The following is a 23325-nucleotide window of genomic DNA, read 5'->3' on the forward strand; positions in this document are numbered from 1 at the left end:
TTGTCTTGGTGGGGCTTGGTTAAAGCTTTGCGTGGAGGCCTAACATATTGATTATTGTACCCTCGAGGTGTGACTTGTTGGTTATTTCTCCAACCGAAGTTGGGATTTTGTCTCCGCGGCGTTAGGTTCACTATTAATGGAACAAGCCCTGTTCATATGCTATAGGGCGATGGGAATCGGGATGCTCGGGACTCCAAATGAAACTACATGGATTTGAATTTACATTCATAACGGGGATTGGCTTTTGTTGTACGAAATGGCATCTACCTTTTTAGTGAGGGATTCAATCGAGTTTTAAGCTCGGGATCCGATTTAACCTCAAACATACTTGGTAGCCTTTAATCGTGGAAGAAGAACTGGCGGGCCGGGGATATCATCACTACCCCCGGTTGTTATTTCGCTTTAGTTTGATCCTCTAAAAATTTATAAGCCTCGGGGCTCCTTTACTTAAGAAACTACCCCATTCATTATGTCAAGGACTTCTTTATGGTGATGTTGAAGTCCTTTGAAAAAGGCAACGAACTAACGTGTCTTTTGCTAGGTTATGGTGTGGACACTCTATAAGCGGTCGGTGAAACGATTCCAAGCCTCGAAAATGATTCATGAGGATTTTGTCGAAAGAAATGAATCTTGGAAAGCATCTCATCCGTCTTTAGGGGTGGGTAAAAATGTTCCATAAACAACAACAAGTTTAGCCCACGAGTCCACGAATTAAGCGCCTTTGGGCAGCTAACCAAGACGCCGCCTTATCGGCTAAGGTGAAAGGGAATACCCTTAATTTAATTTGTTCAACCAACCGTAGGATGGTGGAATGTTGTTAGGACTTGTTCAATCCTACGCGATGTTTGGTAAGGTTTTTCATGGTCTAAACCATGAAACACGGGTAACAAATTAAAAATATTTGGAGGGATTCTGAAATCCCCGGTGGTCCGCTAGAACGATGCACGATTTGGGGCTATCGCTCGAGGCTTTGTAGAAGTCCGGAGAGGAGTCTCTTTCTTCCCCATTATATCGGTGGTGTGTGTGATATAGTAGCTAGAGGTGTAGTTTGTGGTATACTAGATAGACTTGTTTGTTGATGTTGTTGTGTATTTACGTTAGGTGTTTTGTTCGGCCAGACCTTAATCTCATGCAAGGCTAAGTCGAGCTTAACTAAACATGCAACACTCCAAACAATTCTGATGTACTAGTATAAACCTCTAACAGGAGATGCGAGGTGTGGAAGAAAGGAATACCTGATTGTGTCCTTGCTTCCGCTTATGAATAGCGTCTTGTGTACGCGTGTTCGGTGTATATAAGAGAATAAAACACTGAAAAACTTGACAACTCGAAGTTCGAAGCAAACTGTGGAAATCCGGAAATTTCAGCTAAGGGAGCTGGCTTTTCTTGAAGGCGGCTCTATGTAAATTCGAAAGTCCAAGAACTTAGCGGGTCGCTCTCTTTGGCGCCGGCGCCTTCGATATTGATCAAATTCCAAGACATAAGCGCTGGTCGCCTCTCTTTGTGCGCTGGCGCCGGTTATATTTTTCTCGCGAATTTTTCCAAATCTGAACGCAACCACGGATGAATCAAACAAGGGTGGGTGGGTGAAATGGGACTTAAAAATTACTAATTCTATTATGAAAACAATGCTAAAGTGCAACTAAGATGGCAGCGGCGCCATTTGATAAGAGTGAAATGAATAGTCTACCTACGAAATGAACTATTGATTCACAACGTAAGTAAACTAAACTTATACTTTTACGTGCTTGAATTATCAAAGATTTCTACTCTCAATCCTATGAGATATAGTGGAGTAGATAAGTTCGTTCCACTCCTAGTGCTCTAGCATGGATGTTTTCTAATCTAACTAGTCGGTTTTAAGTCTATGAGAGTTTTACGAAGGGAATTATACTACGATGCAACTACCCACAAGATGCAACTAGTCGATTATCTAAATAATTATGGGAAGGCTACGTTGATTCTATGATGGGCGAGTTAGAGGGGGATTGATTCCACCTTAACTCAACTTAATCCACTAACGACGAATCGTCAAATCCGAATCGAATCGCTTCAGAAACATTTGGTTATTCCTAATCCCTAATTATACATGGCATTTCTACCAATCATAACTAGCATGTGAACAATTAAACCCATTCTCATGGTGAACTAATCATTTCTAGAGTGGAATAGAAAATACGACGACTCTACGATAATCGGACTCAAGCTTTCATCAAGGCTTCACAACCCCTCTAATGGAGGTTTAGCCTTGACTCATTCCTAATCATTTCCATTTAGATTAAAACTAAACATGATATAAAGCATTGAAATTTACTTAATTTAACAATAATGAAATCTAATTTAATGACTAAATTGAAATAAGGACATGAATTGAAATTAGATCTAGAATTGGATTTGACAAAAATCGAAATTGATAAGAAATACTACTTTATTGATCTAATTAATTTGAAGAACAAGATCCAAAGGTTTAATCTAATAAGGGATTTGAAACTAATTAAAGAAAACAATTAAATCTAGATCTAGAAGCTATTTTAATGACTACTTTCTATTCTAAGCTATCTACCCTAATTCTCTACTATTTTATCTACCATTAACAAAGAATTAAGCTTTTGTTTTTATACATTCAGATCCAAAAATCGTGCATGGGCTTGGAGCCATGTTTTGGGCCGAAGAATCGTGCCCAAAACCCAATTCTTCAAATCAAAAGGCCTCTTCAGCTGCAGTTGGCTTCCACAGACTTTTCGTCCACTTCTGCTCCTCTGATTGGGTCAAGGCTTGGACCATTGCAAAGCTCTTTCCGAGCCGGTCGTTTTGACATAAGGTAGGCCTCATTCCGAGGAGGTCCGAGTCCAAAGATATGGCATTCGAAGTTCTCACGACTTTTGCTCCTTTATCTCGCTAAAATGGCACATTTACGCACATAATGGACTTTGAAGCCCGAAATGCATAAAAACACTTAATCAGTATTAACTCTTACTTATTATTCACATAATTGGTCTAACAGTATGATTATTAAGGGGTTAAAACTACAGTTTTGGGCTCTTATCAATGATCCAGTATTGTAACTTGAAGATGCTCCAGAACTTGAACTGATGGAACCTTGAGTAGTGTAGTTTTGCTGGTGTGGGCTTGAACCCCTGTGAAAGGATCTACCACGACCTCTACCTCGATATGGACCTCTTCCTCTATTGAAATGTGACTGAAAATTGCTTGTAGTGGCAAAGGCCTGAGCTTGACTTGAAGATTCATCATGAAACAAGCTAGCAGTTTCCTCATTTGTTGTGAGTTCTTCACTCAAAACTAGGCTATGTAGTTCGTCAGGTGTGATAGGAGGTTCTCAGATCCTTATTGATGTTGCAAAATATTTATACTCACTAGGCAGACCTCTGAGTGTATAATAGACAATATCACTGTCAAACACAATATTCCCAGAAGCAGCCAAAAGATCACAGGTCTCTTTTATAGATTGGAGATATCTTGGCATTGTATTTGAGCCTTTCTTGATATTTTGCAAAGCATTCTTCAATTGTAACACATGAGATCGTGTAACAGTAGCAGAGAACCTTCTTTCCAGAACATTCCACAGCTCAAAAGATGAGGTAACACCAACCACGTAAGGAAGAAGTGACTTAGAGATAGTCGCATTTAACCAGATTAGGACTTGTTGATCTCTCTTTTTCCATTCCAAATACTTATCATTAAGAACTCTTGTCGATGAACTTTCAGTAGTAACCTCAATATACATATCAAGACAGATGTTTGAACCATCAATGAAACCAAGCATGTCAAAACTTGACAAAACAGGAATGAATAAAGATTTCCAAAGAATATAGTTGTCTTTGGTGAGTTTGATTGAAATGAAGTTGTTGATATTGTGAAACGTGATGTTTTGAGAAGATGAATTTGAGTTCAAAGATGTCATTGTGCTAATGAAAACTAGGGTTTCAAGAACAACTAATTAAAGAACATAGACTAGAAACGTTATCAAATGATGAATCAACAGTAATCAATACTGAAACTTGATGAAGAAGAACACTTATCTTGATGCTTGAAGGAGTTTTAATGGTGGATTTGATGTTCTTGAAGGAGTTTTAATGCCGGAATTGTGGATCGCTTTGTCGTGAGACAAGAAGCTCTGATACCATAATAGAGAAATGAGGAATGATCAATTCAAAAATGTTTTCATTACTCTAATCATTGAGATTACAGATATTTATAGTTCAATATTACATACCAAAACATGACACGTGTATAACTGATTCCTAACTTAATCCTAACAACCTTTGACTAGTTGGCTACTTATTTACAAACACAAAGTTTACACTCTATTAAATTTTATCTAGTTTTTCGCATACCCTATGGGTTGTACTCAGGGTATCCCCACCCCCATATCTCGGTAACCCTCTACGCGAGTCTTACACTTATCCACCGAACTTCTCTAATAAAAATGGAATTCTGATTGGATTTGATTGGCGAATTTTTTTTTGATATAATCACACATCATCTACCATCAAATGATTATAGGATTGTACATATCTAAATTATATATATCATCTGACTGAATAGTATTCACAAAGCCAGAAGTTTCCAATCGATTTAAAGTTTTATCGCAATGATCTTACCGGTGTAGAATACCTATTGTACGGTTAGATTAGTTGGTATGATTGGTGTAAGGGTCCAACAAATGGGAGTAAGAATTGAGACTCTTCAACGCAATATCCCAATTAAACGCACTAGTTTGATGCAGGTGCTACACACCTCTGGGTTAAACACACGCATTTGAAATCACTGAAATTTAATGATCAATGGAGGGGCAAAACAGTCATAAAAAAGTTAAGGGCAAAATTGTCACAAAAAATGGGCCAAGAGTCACACATAAAAACAGTCATAAAAAAGTTAAGGGCAAAATTGTCACAAAAAATGGACCAAGAGTCACACATAAAAAAATATTATAGTACTGTTGCAGTACTGTAGGTGAGAGCTGGAACTTTTAAAGTAGTTAAGATATCGAAAGACATACGCACCAACAATAACTCATATGCAAGTTACCAAAAAAAAGTGGTTAAGTAGTATTACCCCAAACACATGGTCAACTTAGTTTGACAGTTAACTTTTAAGTCAAATAATTTAAAATGACACAATTGCCCCCACCTAATTAAAATTGAACATTTGTTTTTTGAAAACAATGAGGGCATTTGTATAATTTTCACCTTGACTTGAAATTTAACATTTGTCCAAGTTTATTGGGTGTTTTTGGGGATACCCTAATTGGCCATCTAGTGGGGGATCCTAATTGGCTCATCTAGTGGGGGTAATACTAGTTAACCCCAAAAAAACAATAACTCATGCAGATCCATCAAGGTATGAATACGCTTGCAACTCTTTAGTACATTGCATATTGACATTTCTCAGATAATATAATACTTGTAAAGGCGTGATTCAGTTTTCCTTTACATATATGGTTGAATGGGAATTAGAAATGGTTATTATTGTGACCGAGTTCGGCTTAGGAGCGAACTGCCTACGTATCTTACTCTTGATTCGGAAGGGAGAGAAGAATCAAGTCTAGCGTAGTTCATAGGAGGGGTATTTATAGATGTTGAGAGTGAATCCTCGCCCACCACGTGTAAAGTGTATCACAAACGTGGGGTCTAGATTGAGGAGGCGTGCGGGACCTGTCTTTATAGGTCTGCTTTGTGATTATGGGGATTGTTAGTCTGGGCAAGTAGCTTGTGGCAGTGGTCAGTAGCTGGTGGCAGTGATTTGTACATGTGCATCTCTTGTTCATGATTGCTTCTAGAAGATAAGATGAGTCACGTTATAGCCTGGTTCGCGTGCTGGCGCGAACTGTTCTGGAATGTTCTCTTATCTTGGGGACGCGATCTGATTCTACATGTCGGTGGGGTATTTCCATCATGTTGAGTACGCACCTGATATTCTTGAAGGAGGATATCACTCCATTACAATACCAATCAATAGCAAAAATGTATATAGCTTCTCATCAGTCATCACTGTGATTGATGCCTCACCTCTTACAGAGTTACAGCTGAAGAGTTGAATTCATGGTGTCTATTCATCCACCCGTCCCTAATAAGACGCACACATTTTTGGCTACTGCTACAAATAATGTTTGACCAGACCTCCGCACATGATCCACATAGGCATTTCTGTTGCGCCCAAAAGTTTCCAGCGTTCTTTCTCTCTCTGCCCAACTCCAACTTCCCAAATTTATTGATCCACCGGCTATCTATTATATTTACTCCCCACTTTCCTCATTCTTTCTATTTCTTTCTGGAACTTTTGCATCTTAATTCGTTAGAGCAAATTATTTTCATGTCTTACATTTTTCCAGCAGCTAAAACTTTAAAATGAAAAACTACACTGTAAAATATGGTTACAAATTTAGTAGTTAATTTTGAGACTTTAAAACACACACTACATTGCTATATGAAGACAAGCTCTCCCAAAAGGACCTACACAATGAATTAGAGACTGAATTTTTCGTGGATATGATTCTTTCCCATCATCCATCTTGAGGAATATATTCACGAAAAAATTAGCAGACGTCTGACTTGAACCCGAGTTTTCAACTCCCCACTGCAACAATACCAACTGATTTGGCACGACTCGAATGGGACCTTTTTTGGGACTGTATTACAGATTTCCAGTTACAGACCTAGACCTGTGGTTGTTTAAGAGTAATATATTTTGCTTTTTATACGTAAAAATGTTCTGATTTGCAAATAACACACTATTTGTTAATAGATTAGCTGACAAAAACCCTAAATATAATTTGGTAATCAAGAATGGAATTAAAACCATTTTTCACATGTGGGTTTTTTAGGTGGGTATTACAGTATTAGTAGATATGAGCACGGGCTGATCCAAAATTGCCACTCAAGAGGAGCTGCTACAATTATTATTATTATTATTTTTTCATAATCAAGGAGCTGCTACAATTAACATACACTACAAATATATTTTTTATGGTAAATTATATACTATTATTATAATTATAAGTAGTATATTTTTTTTAAATCGAAAAATTGGGTGGCAGCCCACCCTTGGATATAATAATGATGTTTACCACAAATCTATATAATAACAGATTTAAAGTATCATCTCAGTCCAACTGTGAAGTAAAAACAGGGTAGAAAGCCAATATTCTACCTATTATAGATTTACAGTGTAACTCTATTTTACATTGTATCATTTTCACTAACTATTGGAGTGCCTACACAAGGCTCTCACATGTGTTAACTATAAAATTTTCTTTTTGCTCAATACAATTACCCTTTAGCCACAAAAAAAAATAGAAAGTACCAAAAACAGTAAATAACACCTACATATCAAATCCTTAAATCAAAGCAAAGAAAAATAATAAATGTGTGTGTGTGTGTGTCAAATCCTTAAATCAAAGCAAAGAAAAATAATAAATGTATGTGTGTGTGTGTGTGTGTGGGTGGGGGGGGGGTTCCCACCAAATATGATGCAAATTTTAATTTAATGGTGCGTCAAAACACTAACCCATCAACGCTATCGATATAATTTTACATATTTATACTGTCAGTTTTAACGAAATCGCGTATGGTATGAGTGGCGGGTAGGAAAAATCTATCCACACGTCTCACTAAGTAGTGGCTAGAATTTTGGTTCAATATTTCCACTCGCCGCTCACAATAGCAGCTAGAACAATCCCTACCAAGTTGACCAAATTAATTTTAAATAATTTAGTTTATAGGCTGGTTATCGAGCTACTGGAGTCAAGTTTTGCTATATTTGAGCTCGACTTGCACATGCAAAAGCTCAACTCGAACTCGCTTTCGAGTTTAATATTGAAGCTCAAGTTTGACTCTTCCAATTCTACTAATAGCTCGAGCTCGACTAGGCTCGACTCATTTTGCACTTCGAGATCAAGCTCACTTGTGATCGTTTGAACTCAAACTCGAAAAAAAATGTATATAAAACATTAAAACTAGTATAAATTGTAAATTATAGTTGAGTATAAAATATAAAATGTGTATAAATTATAAATTATATACTATGTATGCGCTTATAAAATGAGTAGCTCGAGCTACTCGAATTGCTCGCTATCTAGAATGAGTTTTAAATTAAGCTCAAACTCGACTCATATTTTTGTGTGGACGAGTTTGAGTCGAGCCTTCGACGAGCCGAGTTCGAATTACTCACGAACAGTTCGACTCGATGACCAGCCCTATTAGTTTATTCAATTACATTTGTATTCACTCTTTTTCATTTTGTATTGCTTTATTATGTTATGGTGAAAAGAGCTAGAAAGAAAGGGGTAAAATGGGGAGGGGATGTTAAAATTGTTTTGTACAAGCCTATACAGCTATACCCCACCAATTTTCTTCTCTCTTATTGGCTATTGCAATGGCTACAAATATTCCTAGATTTATGGGCTTTGGCCACATGCCATTAGGATCGGTGGGTAGATGGAAAATCATTGGACCCAAAAACACTATCCCGCTAATTATATTTATTGTGTTACTAGGGTATGCCCGTGCCTATGGCCCTGAGGCCTTCACGGCGCGCTTCTGACTACTCTCAGCGCACTCGTCGTCAGCGCCCGATAATGATCTTAAATGAAAATATTATTAAGACAACAACTCAATTTATAAGCTCGGTAGCGTAGGTCATCCCAATTGCCCATTATCTATAAAGCTAACGGTTTATGCTAACCTAACAATTTATAAAGTTCTACCAAGAATTGTTGACTTTTGGACAGATCTCGTGGTATTGATTACACTTAACAAAATTGTCAAACCCTCCAAACACTTGGATCGGTACATATCACAACTCATTTAAAAGATTAACGACAACCACAGGATGGAGATCCTACAGGCCCCACACCATTGCATTTTATTATATAGATTGTGGGGGATGGCACACCAAACTATTAGACTTGGCCTAAAGAAAAAGAGAATTATTTCTACCGCGGCAACAACAATGAGGTGGTGTTAAAAAAGTAGTAAATTTTTATTTTTAGCATAAAATGAAGAAATAACTATTGAAAATAGGCATCTAACTTAAAACCAATTTGTAACAAGTGGAGAGTCTACAAGATTTAAATACTGATTAGCTACGGTTTACACACCTATCTGGGATTATAATCTCAGTAAGAACAAATGTGGGTATAGTTAATAGTTGTGACTTGTGAGCAACTGACAATTAAGTCTTTCTGAATTGGGTAAAATGTGGGGTTCACTGAAATAATATGACTATTTAGCATGTTTGGCGTATATATGGTGTGGGCCGTGTGGCGACGTGGAGGAAGATTAAAGACATTCTTTTTTTTTTTTCTTCTCCTACACTTAGTTTGGTTTTGGTTTTAACTTTTTTGCATTTGATGGTGGGTGGTGACTGATAAACGAACTGTTGAGGGGACAAAGGGATCTTCTTGATTTTTTGCCTCTTTTAATGAAGGAGTGTACTAGTATTTGCATTGGGTCATGACTAGTTTTTTGTAGTTGGTGTTAAGGTACTTGTTGATCTAGGTATCTTACAAGTAGGGAAAAGTGAACGAGTAATTAGTGGAGAATATTATAATTTTTGTTGTTGTTGTGATGGAGTGGAACATGAAGACTCCTCCTCCTTTACAATGGGAGTGGGATAATAACTTAATGATATTTAATGGAAAAATGAGTGAGATCCCAAAGCAAGTGCAACCTACACACTGGGGAGTTAAAGGGGATGGAGGAGGATTTCATGTCCAGAATCAAGGTTTTCATGCTCAGACTCAGAGGTTTTCAATACCGAGTCAAGATTTTAGTACTAAGAATCAAGTTATCAGCTCAATCAGTCTTCCAATGGTTACACCGCCACAGAACACTTCTTATTCATTTCAGAATATCTCCAACATGGTGCCGATCAAGCTTACAAGGGAGAATTATCAAATGTGGAGGTCTTTTTTTATTCCAATCCTCAATACCTATGATCTTCATGGCTTAATTGAAGGTACAGATCCTTGTCCTCCTAAATTCACTACCGCTGATAATGGTACAAGTGTTGTTAATCCTGCTTATACATCATGGATGAAACGTGATCAAATGCTATTGATATGGATCAATGGCACTTTATCTGGGGATTTACTACCTTATGTTGTTGGGATACCTACCTCAAGGCAATTATGGTTAACTCTTGAGAAGAGGTGTTCGAAAAGCTCAATTTTGGCGTCTGGTGTGGAAGATAGTGGAACTTCTCCAACGACATTGGGGCTTCGGTTATCTCTGGTGAACATTGGTTTGAAGCTTGGTAAACGGACTAACTTCGAAGACGTATGTGCTGGGAGTGTAGTTAAACCATCGTCTTTTGCTCCGACTCCTACATCATCTACTAGTGCAACCAAGAGATCCAGAGCTTCTTATGATAGCACACAAACGCGTCGCTGCCAAGTTGAAGGTTGCAACATTGACCTCAGCTCATCTAGAGATTACTATCGCAGGCATAGAGTCTGCGAGAGCCATTCAAAATGTCCAAGGGTAGTTGTAGCTGGACTTGAGAGCAGATTTTGTCAGCAGTGTAGCAGGTAAGCTTCTAGGAAGCCTGATTTTGTAGTATACTCAAAATTGTTTTTGATGTTTCGCTGCCTGTAAGTTGTAGTTCGCACGAAACAAGTTTGTTTTGAATCTTATATTGATAAAAGCCGCTTGATTGATTATGTTGAAGGTTTCATGATATGATGGAGTTTGATGAGAACAAGCGTAGCTGTCGCAGGCGTCTCTCTCTTTATGCACGTCACCGGAAGTCGCAACCTGAGGGGATCCAGTTCAACTCAGATAGACTGTCTTCATCATTTTATGGTACTCTTTGACATTCTGAGTCCTTAAAACACCATATATATATATATATATATATATAAGCATAGCAATTCTTCCTTGTTCTTTGTGTACATATCCAGATAAATAAAAAGGTTAGCAATTCAAGTAAGAATCACCTGAGGAGCGGGTTTTATGGTTAAGGGCGTTGGGATAGTGTAGGGGAGTGATATTCTCTATCCAGCACGCGCCTAACATGGTGGAAATAACACATCGACCTATGGATACAGGTCGCATCCATGAGCCAGGTACATACGGTCGCAATATCATGCGAACTACATTAGGAAGTGACACAGATCCCCTATCCATAAGCAATCATGACTAAAGAGTACTTGTACATAGTGTAGGGGAGTGATATTCTCTATCCAACACGCGCCTAACATGGTGGAAATAACATCGACCTATAGATGCATCTATGAGCCACTCTCGCATTATCATCAACTACATTAGGAAGTGACTTGTCCCCTATCCATAAGCAATCATGACTAAAGAGTATTTGTACATATCTTGACCGGTCGACCATCGATCACGGGAAGAATCATTCTGGCGAGACCTATGAAACAATCCCGATCTCCACCTCACGTTTGGGACACCCTTTACACGTGGAGAAAGGATACACGCCAATCTCTATAAATACCTCTCCTATGAACTCAAGGACCTTCTACTCTCCCCTTAGAACCCGGTAAAGATCGTGGCGCTTAAGCTCTCAAGTCGAACTCGGTCTCATCCAATTATCTATTTCCAGTCCCCTAAAGACTGTTTGTAAGGGAAAACCATATCACACCTTTACAGATAGGTTATTACAACGCATTGGTATCCAGATGCAACACCCTAATTCATGAAAAATCTTGTATTGCAGTAAAGTTGAGAGTGAAGGAAGAATCTCTCAAAACAATGGAAGAAAAATTCGAAAATATGCATATGACAAGTTCATGAAGATGGAGCGCAACTATAAGAACGCTGAAGAGACAGCAGTCTACAAAAGAGCCAAAAGGAAAATAGCCTCAAATTTGATTAGGATTGTAGTGGTGAGCGTCTTTGTTTCTTTTGGTTATTGTTGGCCAACTTTTTATATATATATAATATTCGATTTCAGGAAATTTTCAACTGAGGCCCGATACAAAAGAAATGGTGATTTATGGTTCAATAGCAAAAATAGGGGGATAAAATAAGGTCGAAAGCTATCATTTTCTATTTCGGCAGATTTTGAATGAAAAAATTGGGATATTGCCGTTGAAGAGTTCCAATGCTTTGTGAAATGTGAATACTGTTCAGCACTAGTCGGACGAAAAAGTGATGCGGGAAACAAGAAAAGTTGTCATAGTATGGTCTGACTAGTGCTTGAGCTCGCACTGAACCGAGCCAACCTTCAGTCCATCACTAAAAAGTTGAGCCCATACTGAACCTCTAGCTGAAGAAAGGAGTGAAGCCTGAAAACACCAAGGCTGTGTTTAGTACTTTAGTTTAAGAAATTAAGATTCCAGAAAAGCCAACCACAACATCTAGATGGCACCCCAGAGGGGCAGAAACTTTTCAGAGGACATGCAAATTGCTACAGGCATTGCTAAAATAAAAACGTCATAGTAATCCTGTAATCTTAATTTAGTTATTTCAATAGGTGTAAACCGTCTACAAATTTCATTTGCATGCATTTTGCTTTAATACATGGTTCCACGGTGTAGTACATTCCAAATATCTGCCTGGGCTGTGCAGTCACAGTAAGCAAGATTTGAACCCCTTCTCCAAGGCCTCGGCATCCAAATTCTTTCCTATGAACACAATTTTGTTTATTCTCGACTCATCTGGACCCCACGGTCGATCAGGGGATCCTTGGAAAATATCATGAACTCCCTGTTCCATCAACAAACCACATGGAATTAACATAAATCGATGTCAAATTCCTTAATCTTGCTAACATCATGAAGATGGTGGCACAAGCAATAGCTTCATACAAGTGTAGACTTGATTAAATAAAAAAAAATGTGAAAAACAGACTTGGTTTACAAAATCTAATGTTATTTTATTTTGAAGTATCACGCAAATCAACTGCCAAAAAGGAAGATAAGAGACACACAAAAAGGAAAATTACTTGTGTCAATTGTAAATGACACAAGTAATAAAGTGGCAACTTGCAAGGACCAACCTGAAAAACAAATCTTTCGCTCATACCCTGGACAGATAAGAGACCTTTCATGCGATATATGTCATCACTACGTTCCATCAATAACGTACCCAACCACATATTGGCCTGCAAGAGATCTCACAAGAGTTAGAGGAGACTTAAAAGTAGTAAATTCCACATCTTAAAAAAGAGAAACCAAATAACCATTGTTATACAGCAATCAACCACAATCTAAGCTTAGGATCATAACAAGAATCTTCAATATAACAAAGAAATACAGTTTATGTAAGTATTTTGATACTAACCTTTTCCAGATCAAGGCTCCCTTCACAAACTACACTGACCGAAGTAACACCAGGGTCATGAGTATGATCATGAGTATGGTGGTGTTCTGCAAGAAAAAAAAATGTTGAAGCACGTCAATATCCTTGTCAAATGAATGCCTGAAGGAAAACTAGGTATCTATTGAGAATCTCAAATAGAGATTACAGCCTATCCAATAAATATACTATCAGTAGATAGAACAAGCAGTGTTTGGTTGGAATAGAATCACCTATATTTATATACATACAGAATTACAAACATACTATCTCTATATCTCCCTAAAAAAATTGAGGGGTTATTTTTGGCAGAAGCAATCACCATGGAAACCAGCCCAACCTAACTTTGCCGATCGTTTTCTTAAAGTTTAGCATTTATCTAATGGTCCACATTCTCTGATTTTTTTTATTTTTTTTCTTTTTGATTGGCAAGCCTGTTTTAAATGAGACCAGTAATTGTGTTAACACAATGTCATGGTAGAGATATCATCTAAACTAGCTTTCGAACCCGTCCTACGAACGGGTGCCGTTATATTAAATTATTGTAAAAAATATTAGCAACTATGCATAGCTATGAGATATGAAAATTATATTAATCAGTCATTCAAATTTCTTGCACCACTCTCTATAAAAAGTAAACATCAACTTCTTTTTGTTGTTAGGTTTAATAATAGAAGTTTGATTGAAGTTTTGTGAGAATGCCTAATGTGACGAAGATAATATTGAAGCTACTTGAATAGCATGACATTCTTAATCATAATAAAACAATTATGATAAACATTACTTAAAATGCAAAACTATATTTGTCGAGACATTTATTCCCCCTACATATAATACAAACATGTTTTAGGGTTATTAGTTCAATGCATTTGCATCAAGTTTCATTAATTATTATTTGAGGTTAGTTCAATGTAGTACATTACATTCCCAATTTCTTATTAATTATTCTTTGAGGTTAGTTCAATGTAGTTGCATTAAGTTTCGATTTCCGTTAATTATTATTTGAGATTAGTTCGGTCACAATTGCATCCATTTTATAATTTCCGTTAGTTATTCATTAAGGTTAATTCAATATAGTTGCATCCAGTTTTTTGATGTTTCATTAATTAGTCTTTGAGATTAGTTCAATGCATTTGCATCCAAGTTCCAATCTCCCGTTAATTACTTTTTGAGATTAGTTCAATACATCCGGAGATCCAGGTTTCTAATTTTCCGTTATTTATATTTTTGAGGTTAGTTGAATGCAATTGCATCCATTTCCTATTCCCGTTATTTTTATTTTTGAGGTTAGTTCAATGCAAATATCCAAAACCAATTTCCAATTATTATTTCTGCAGTTCATACATTTGTATCCAATTTTCAATTTCATGTTAATTGTTCTTTGAGGTCATTTAATGCATTTGCATCCAGAATTAATTATTCGAGATTAGTTTAATGCATTTGCATCAAGTTTCCAATTTCGTTTATTATTTGGTAAGATTGCATTTTGCATCTAGTTCTCGATTTCCGATTAATTATTGTTTGAGGTTAGTTCAATGAATTTGCATCCAGTTTCAATTATTTCTTGAGGTTAGTTCAATGCGATTTGTATCCAATTTATTATTTATGCATTGAAATGAGGTTAGTTCGATACAATTACATCCGGTTTTCCTCGATTTCCATTAACTATTCTTTGAGGTTATTTCAATGCATATTTGCATTTAGTTTCGATTTCCCACCAATTATTTTCTCTCGAGGTTAGTTCAATCTGATTTGTATTCGATTTTTATTTTCTTTTAATTATTTTTTGAGTTTAGTTCAACGCATTTGCATCCGGTTTACGGTTTCCCATTAATTATTATTTGAGGTTTGTTTGATGTATTTGCATACCATTTACGATTTCCCATTAAATATTTTTCAAGGATTTGCATCCAATTTCTAATTTTTAGTTAGTTATTCTCTCAATTTAGTTTAATGCAATTGCATCCAAATTCCTAGTTAATTACTTTTTGAGTTTAGTTTAGTTTATTGTATTTGCATAAAGTTTTCGATTTCCCGTTAATTACACTTTGAGCTTAGTTATGTATTTGAATCCGTTTTTGATTTCTTTTTAATTATCCATTATGGTGTGTAATACCAACTTCTATCGATCCATCCTCCTTGCAAACATGACATAAAAATAAATTATATTTGATTTACTATGTTGGATCATCAAAGATTATCCAGGTTCCGATTTCCCATTAATTATTATTTAAATTATGCATGACTCATTATGTGGAATCTGCAAAGATTATCTACGAATGGGTATTGTTATATTAAATATGCATAACTATTATATATTAATATTATATTGATCACTCATCCAAATTTCTTATAATGTAAAACCTCACTTTCCATTTAAAAAGAACTCACATTTGATAAAACCCTTCAATTTCATTTTGTTGTTTAATAATAGAAATTTGATTGAAGTTTTGTGAGATTGCCTAATAAAGCCATATATATTGAAGCTACTTTAATAGCAAGGAGTTACCAATCATACAAGAGATAAGATAAACACAATTTTAAATGCAAAACTATACTTATCGAGACATTCTCACAACATATAATTCAACTATGTTTTGAGATTACTTCAATGCATTTGCATCTAGTTTCGATTTTCTAAATTTATATTTTGAGGTTAGTTCAATGCGGTTGAATCAATTTCCGATTCCCATTTTTTAGGTTAGTTCAATTGCATCTAGTTTCATTTCTCATTAATTATTATTTGCGAAGTTCATACATTTGTATCCATTTTCAATTCCCTTAATTGTTAACGAGAGGCCACTTCAATGATTTGCATCCCAGTTTCGATTTCCCATTAATTATTCGGTGAGATTAGTTTAATGCATTTGCATCTGATTTCATTTCTTATTTATTATTTGATAAGGTTGATTTGCATCTAGTTTCCGATTTTCCGTTAATTATTGTTTGAGGTTAATTCAATGAATTTGCATCCAGTTTCCAATTTCCGTTAATTATTTCTTAAATGCATTTGCATCCCGTTTATTTTTAAGATTAGTTTAGTGCGGATTGCATCCTGTTTCCCGATTCGGTTAATTATTTTTTTAGATTAGTTCCACATTTTGCATCATCATGTTTTCAATTTATAATTAATTTTTCTTTGAGATTAGTTCAATGTAGTTGCATCCAGTTTTCGATTTTCCATTAATTTAATCTTTGAGGGTTAGTTCAATGCATTTGCATCCAGTTTCCAATTTCCTGACAATTATTTTTTTTTTATATTAGTTTAATGTATTTGCATTCAAGTTTTGATTTCCGTTAATTATTCTTTGAGGTTAGTTTAATGAAGTTGTATCCATATTCGATTTTCTATTAATTACTTTTAAGATTAGTTTAATGCTTGCATTTTGCATCCGATTCGATTTCCGTTAAATATTATTTGAGGTTAGTTCGATGCATTTGCATCCAATTTTCGATTTCCCATTAATTGTTCTTTTGACATTAGTTTCATTCAATATTATATATGTTTTAAAATATTTGTCATTATTGCTTTGCCATTATTTTTTTTTTTTTCTTCATTTTCTATTATATATTTTGTGATGTTATTTTTTACGTATAATTTAATTTTTCACATGTAATTTGTTTTGGTTTGGTATATAATTTATTTAAGCCCAACATCCACTTTAATTAATCTCGTTATTCCTCTAGTGTTGAAAATTTATAAATTTATAAATTTAATTAGAATATGTCAAATTATTGTGGCGAATTTGTGATTTTTCGAATCCTTAACTATGAATAAATGTTTAAATCCCATTATGGATGGCGATCAAATCGAAAGGGGTTTAGGAAAATCGCTTTCGTGGAAACTATTGTTTTTAAGTATTTAGTTTTTGTCTCATATTTTTTTTCCCCGTAATTAGCTATATTATTTAGGAAAAATTGGAGACTCTGAAACTCTAGATGAGATTATTTTTTTGTAATTAGTTATAGTGTTTATGAAAAGCTAGAGACTCTCTAAAACTTTAGATGCGATTGTTTTCTTATTTATATTATACTTTTTTATAAGAAATAATAGAGTTTAGAAAAAACTGGAGTGCCTGCGAGTGTTCAAAAAAATAGATTGGTGAGGGTATAATTATAATATATATCTAAGGAATTGAAATATGTCGTAATTGTGATTTTTTGAATCTTTAACTGAATAAATGTCTAAATCACATGGCGCATAAAATCGAAAGGATTTTAGGAAAATCATTTTCGGTGGAAATTATTGTTTTTAGCAATTTAATTTTTTCTCTCCTATTTTTTTTTCGTAATTAGCTATATTGTTTAGGAAAAGTTGGAGATTTTGTAAAACTTTAGATGGGATTGTTTTTTCGTAATTAGTTTAGGAAAAGTTGAAGAGTCTGTGAAACTCTAAATGGGATTGTTTCTTTATTTATATCATACTTTTTTATATTTAGTAATAGAGTTTAGGAAAAATTGGAGTCTCGGTATAACTATAATATATATCTAAAGATAAAGATAAATATTTATTTTCTATTTTATCTCCTACTTTTTCTTAATTAGCCATGACACGTGGACACTCTAGAAACGCTTTCTCAATTGAATAGGGTAGAGCTATAATATATATATATAAAGACTATACACTGGCAGTGCGGCGGGTTCACTTTAGTGGAGTCTAATAGAGTTGTTTTGCAGAGTCCACCTATCTTATCAATCCCCTACACAAAGATGGCATACATGTATTTGCCATTCAAGTACCACCCTGTTAGCCTCTAGGCATCTAGATCCTTTTATCAAACTCCACTGTACTTTCCATCTCTCATTAGTTACTCAACAAAAGCCTCTCTATTGAACTCCAATCGCACTTTCTATAAAAACTTCTTTAAATCTTCCAATGGTTGTATGCATCTTTATTTATTTATCGATGAGCTCTCTATTTTTTTTTTTTTTTTTTTTTTTGTTTGTTTGTTTGTTTGTAAGCCTGTTTTAAATGAGATCAGTAACTCTTTGATGCTGGCTGGATTCGAGCCCCAGACCTCTGGTATCATCACCCAAAGGTTTTATTGAACTCCAATTGCACTTTCTATAAAAACTTCTTTAAATCTTCCAATGGTTGTATGCATCTTTATTTATTTATCGATGAGGTTGTATGCATCTATGATTAGAAGGCAAAAAGAAAAAGAAAACAATGAAAAAGAAAAAGAGAAGGGGGAAAACATGAACTCAAATACCAAGATTTGGGGAAAAATAATACAAGGATTTCTTTGTTTCCAGAATCCTTCCACAGATCTCAAAAGAATCTATCCAAGACTCCTGTTTGGGCAGCACTGTTTAAAAATGAAGGATCTAACAGAGATCTAGAAGGCATGTCTTTTAAAATTTTAAATATAAAAAAAAATATGGTCCCATTGTCTTTCACGTCTACCAACTCATTACAGGCTGTATCATCGATGAATTACTATGTATCGACAATACACATCAATTTGATACGTTACTACAATACATCTTCCTTTTGCCTTTGGCATTACGATACTAACAACTATCTATTGTAGACTACCTAACATTACAAGTTCCAACATATCTGAAACTTATGAGAATTAAAAGTTCCAGCTTGAGGTAATACCTAATGGTTACAGCCCCAAATCTGGAATATGACAACACTGCTCATGTATTACCTATGCCACGCCTAATGGTCACTAGTTGCAAACTTTTCGCATAAACTCAAAGTATAGCGTCTGTACAACTTGCAGTTTGTGAATACACGCCACTTTTGGCATTTAGGTTTAACTGTGCAGTTTCCTTCTTATAAAAAACTTTTCCATTTTAAAAATCCATCTAAGGGATCATATCTGTTTTCAGTCACAAAGGAGTAAGAAATGTTTTCTTTTCCAACAAAAAGAAACCAAAAGACCCTCAAGCCTTTAATCATGTAAATATTATCTACTTATCATCTATACTCGTGATGAAAGGAAAGCAGCTCACTTTTCTAGTAAACATCATAAGGAAAAAGCAACCTACCATGTTCATGTCCATGTCCATGTCCTTCATGATGGTCATGGTCATGATCGTGCTCGTGATTGTGATTATGATCATGACTGCCATGGTCCTCTTTTGAACTTTCATCAGTGACAACACTCTCAATCCTGTCAAATTCCCAAAGGATGTAATCAGTAAACACTAAAAACACAAAAGATATAATAACATACTGAAATTAAAAAGTAAATGGTCTGGAATGGAGAAGCTACAGGGAATAAAATAAATGATGGAATAACTTAGTCGTTCAAGGTTCTTAACAAGAAAAAGAAAGTGGCACCATATATAGATTGTTATGTGGTCATTTTGGGAAACAAAGAACCAGTATCACAGCAAGAAAAAGAAAAAGGTGACCAGTTGAATGAGCAGGGAGAAGAACAAGTGTCCGCTTGCACAATACAGATTAATATATGAAGCTCAAATACTATTACTATTGTTATTTTTCCATTTTGTATATAGAACCACTGAATTCCCAGCAGCAGTTACAAGGAAAAAAACATAACCTTTCTAAGTCAAAGCCTCCAATACCAAGAACATAATCCAGATCGACATTGCCAAACATTGCCCTCTTAAGACTCGCCATCTGATTTATGCTCTGTATCAAGTGACAGTTTCATGTAGCAATTAGTCAGAATTAGGAATAATTTATCGGTAAAATTAGGAAACATTTTAACTCAAAAAAACCAAGCACTTAAAATAAGCTCACTTTCTAACCTTTATCCTCTGAACTAAGGAATCGATTTCACGCTCACCAACAAGATCAGTCTAGGCCAAAACAGAAGAGAAAGTTTATCAGAGTTAACGCAGAGTGAAAGATTTTAACCTTCAGGAAATAAGATTCACGAAGTTCCTAACCAAGACCTTAACTATAATCTAGACATAAGAAATTAAATAGCATAAAATCAGTAAATTGACACAACCCTGACTGAAATCAACAGTGCCATAAGGTATTAGTGGGTTTGGCAGCACATAGGGACATACGATTTATACAGACCATATCGAAGTTCGATGCCCACGGTGGTCACAAAGTCGCAAACAAGAAATGGTAATGGGAGTATGGGACCACTTACCCAGTAATAAATAAGAATATACTATACCTTGTTAACTATAATGCGATCTGCATAAGCAATCTGCTCAACTGCTTCATTCACTACTCCCTTGGGCTTTACTTCATCCAGATGAAGAGTAGCATGTTTTGCATCAACTAAAGTGATAACACCATCAAGCTTGACATCATTGAAAACTTGATCCTCGGCATAAAATGTTTGGATGATTGGAGCTGGATTTGCCAAGCCTGAGAAGTTGAAATAGAGACGTACAACGTAAAATGCATATTTACTAGATTCCAACAACTCAGCATATGCCTCAGATTGATGGAAGTGTTATATTAAAAATGGATATGAACTAAAGCATGTAAGCTTTTATTCTTTGTGTGCAAGGATAGAGGTTTTAGGAATAAATCAAATGAACATAAAGAAGTGCTTGCATTTGTATGTTTGTGGTGTGGTCAAGGAGAGGAGAGGGGAAGGGGGTCACTTGTGAAAGATCATTGAGTCATAGAATTAATATCTCAACTTTGATAAAAGAGAGGCCATAATTGCATCCATGAGTATGAAACCAGCAGGATTTAAAAGTTGACTGCAGAATGAGCCAGCAATATAACTTAGGCACACAAAGACTCAAGCTTGCACCATCAGAATACATGAGTTGGTGCATTTATAGTGATCTGTAAACTTACAACGCTACACATAACCTTTCATGCTCTTTACTGATATAGATACACCTTGAAATGTAAGAAGCCTCAAATAAAGAGACAGACTCTCAATACGACCTCAGATGCTGTGAACCACAAATCATAACAACGAGAACTTTCAGGGTCTTCAAGGGAAGTCCTCCTGACTTACTCAGGATATCATTTGGACTCAAGTCTAATTAGGAGACTAGTTCCTAATACATTTATTCCCCACTTCTCTGGTACGTGTAAGATTGAAATAAGGTTGCAACTTTTAAAGTAAGCATTTGGCACAACATATACTATGTAACATAGTTTTGAAAACAAATGTAGCTTACTAGCTTTACATGAAATCAAAAAAACAAAGAACATAAAGAAACCCAAATTAAGAGGGAAAAAAACAGTTACACATTTGTTGCACTCCAGAATAGTATCATCAATTCATAGCAAATGTCTGAAAAGTAAAACATATAACAGTACCACATTTTTTTAAATACAAACTTGAAACACGATCCAAAATACAGCATTAACATCTGTAAATATATAATTACTTAATTAAGGAACAAATAACCAACCTGTAGTCTCTATTACAATATGATCAAACTTTCCTTTCTTCTTGTTAACCAACTCAGCTATCATTCGAACAAGATCGCCCCTGACAGTGCAGCAGAGACAACCATTATTGAGCATAACTATGTCCTCAGCCCCAGTAGTCTTAGAAGCAACCAAGGAACCATCAATGTCCACTTCACCAAACTGCAATTTCATCCAATCAAAAGTATATGGGCAAATTTGTTCAGTCATGAGAAGAAAAAAAACCCCTCCATGGCAGATTCTCAATGTTAAAAACCCGTACCTCATTTTCAATAACCGCAATCCGCTTCCCATGATCAGCAGTCAATATATGGTTAAGTAAAGTAGTCTGCCCAAATATTCCAACAATAAACTCCAAACATATATAATGATATTGAAATTAAAAGAAAAGCAAAGAAGAATAGTATTACCTTGCCAGAGCCTAAGAAGCCAGTAATAATAGTAGCAGGAATACGATGATCAGGTGGTATTTTAGTCAATGCATCTGAACTCCCACTCTCTGTTGTCGTAGCCGAAACTGTAAAACTCCGAATACTTGTCTTATTAGTCACTTGCAATAAAGGTGTTCGAACAACTGAAGAACGAAATGAACGAATACTAGTACTACTACTTCTTCTCCATAACAGTGGGAAACTAGTAGTAGTAGTAGTAGTTGAGCTGGAAAGCCTTAATGGAAATGATGTTGACTTCAAGATTCCTACTATGTCCATACTTATTGTAGCCATTTTATCTTTTGTTGATAATGAGACTGAAAAATAGTACGTGACTCCTTTTTTTTAAGAGGTTTAGGTAGGGTTTTAGATTGATTGATTGTTTTTTTGTTTCTAGAAGCTCTCCTTATCCTGTTTTTCTTTTTTTTCATTTCATTTCAGTATAGTTCAAAATCTCGATGCCGATAATTTGGTATATCGTCCCCAGATAAGAGGCTATGAAAATGGTACTATTAATTTATTATATGTGTCTGTTATCAAAAGAAGATAAAATGGAGAAGAAAAAAGAAATAGAAAGTAGCATAGAGGAGATGGTTGAGATTATGAAAGAGGGTCATGTTGGTGGTCAGGGCAAGAGAACTGACACTACCACTACTACTGCAGAGGGAGTTGAGGGTAGAGAAGGGAAAGGAGATGATAAGAAAGGGGAAGATGGAAATAAATTATTTGTTGAAATCAAGGGTCTTCCTCATCAACAAGTTCCACAACCTCCAGATTTTTCAACTGAGGAATTAGAGCAAATGTGAATCATTTTTTATTTTATTTTTGTTTGGGTGTTGTAAAAATGTATATATATAACATGGTGTGTGCTACTGCTATGAGCCTATGCTTATTTGCATCATGGATTTCATGGCCTCAACACAAGGCAAAACAAAGCACGCCTACATACTACAGCCTAATTTTTCACATTAAAGCAGCTTTAGCTTTGGTGCCTGCTAAAACAGCATTAATGTACTTGGAAAGAATCTGGCTCAGCTCATCACCAGTGGCAATTAATAAACAAGTTCAAACTCCAAGCTTGCCTTAACATGTTTTCTCCCATATCAATGAGTGGATCTCTTTCGCTTATTTACAACAGTGTCAAAGAGATTTATCTTGAAATACGTTCAAGTGTACAACTGATCCTTTAAGTCTTCCATGTTGCCTCTTTACTTCTCGAAGCCTTAAAACTTTATGTTTCAACCCCATCAAGATCAAGTTGCCTTCTGTTATT

At 35.5% G+C, this 23325-nt stretch overlaps 2 protein-coding genes across 3 annotated transcripts; one reads left to right on the forward strand and one right to left on the reverse strand.

Annotated features, from left to right (window-relative positions):
• The first annotated feature begins 9238 nt into the window (after nt 1–9238).
• Nucleotides 9239–12524, forward strand: LOC147511746 (uncharacterized). 2 transcript variants are annotated; one of them, XR_015219493.1, is made up of 4 exons: nt 9562–10549; nt 10690–10823; nt 11698–11866; nt 11935–12073. XR_015219493.1 is itself a non-coding variant. In XM_086603411.1 (3 exons), exons 1-3 carry the CDS (start codon nt 9588–9590, stop codon nt 11772–11774), a joined length of 1173 nt encoding a protein of 390 aa, XP_086459537.1. In that variant the 5' UTR covers nt 9239–9587; the 3' UTR covers nt 11775–12524. The 2 variants fall into 2 exon arrangements, 1 of the variants encoding a protein (XP_086459537.1); XM_086603411.1 differs by having other exon boundaries at nt 9239–10549; nt 11698–12524.
• PTAC17 (plastid transcriptionally active 17) lies at nt 12423–22587 on the reverse strand. The gene is made up of 10 exons (XM_086603410.1): nt 22032–22587; nt 21884–21949; nt 21603–21783; nt 20393–20589; nt 20010–20060; nt 19799–19890; nt 19281–19405; nt 13266–13351; nt 12982–13086; nt 12423–12689 (listed from the first exon to the last, which is right to left on the reverse strand). Exons 1-10 carry the CDS (start codon nt 22344–22346, stop codon nt 12552–12554), a joined length of 1356 nt encoding a protein of 451 aa, XP_086459536.1. The 5' UTR covers nt 22347–22587; the 3' UTR covers nt 12423–12551.
• Between the last annotated feature and the right edge of the window lie 738 nt (nt 22588–23325).

This window comes from Coptis chinensis, chromosome 3, assembly GCF_015680905.1.
Source record: "Coptis chinensis isolate HL-2020 chromosome 3, ASM1568090v1, whole genome shotgun sequence".
Taxonomy (NCBI): Eukaryota; Viridiplantae; Streptophyta; class Magnoliopsida; order Ranunculales; family Ranunculaceae; genus Coptis; species Coptis chinensis.

What these genes read in the sequence shown, in the direction of transcription:
- LOC147511746 (XM_086603411.1), top strand. Translation starts at nt 9,588, where the DNA reads ATGGAGTGGAACATGAAGACTCCTCCTCCTTTACAATGGGAGTGGGAT. An exon ending in TTTTGTCAGCAGTGTAGCAG is followed by an intron (nt 10,550 to 10,689) that starts GTAAGCTTCTAG and finishes ATTATGTTGAAG; the next exon opens with GTTTCATGATATGATGGAGT. An exon ending in ACTGTCTTCATCATTTTATG is followed by an intron (nt 10,824 to 11,697) that starts GTACTCTTTGAC and finishes CTTGTATTGCAG; the next exon opens with TAAAGTTGAGAGTGAAGGAA.
- PTAC17 (XM_086603410.1), bottom strand. Translation starts at nt 22,346, where the DNA reads ATGGCTACAATAAGTATGGACATAGTAGGAATCTTGAAGTCAACATCA. An exon ending in TTGCGGTTATTGAAAATGAG is followed by an intron (nt 21,784 to 21,883) that starts GTACGGGTTTTT and finishes ATGAAATTGCAG; the next exon opens with TTTGGTGAAGTGGACATTGA. An exon ending in GGAGCCTTGATCTGGAAAAG is followed by an intron (nt 13,087 to 13,265) that starts GTTAGTATCAAA and finishes GATCTCTTGCAG; the next exon opens with GCCAATATGTGGTTGGGTAC.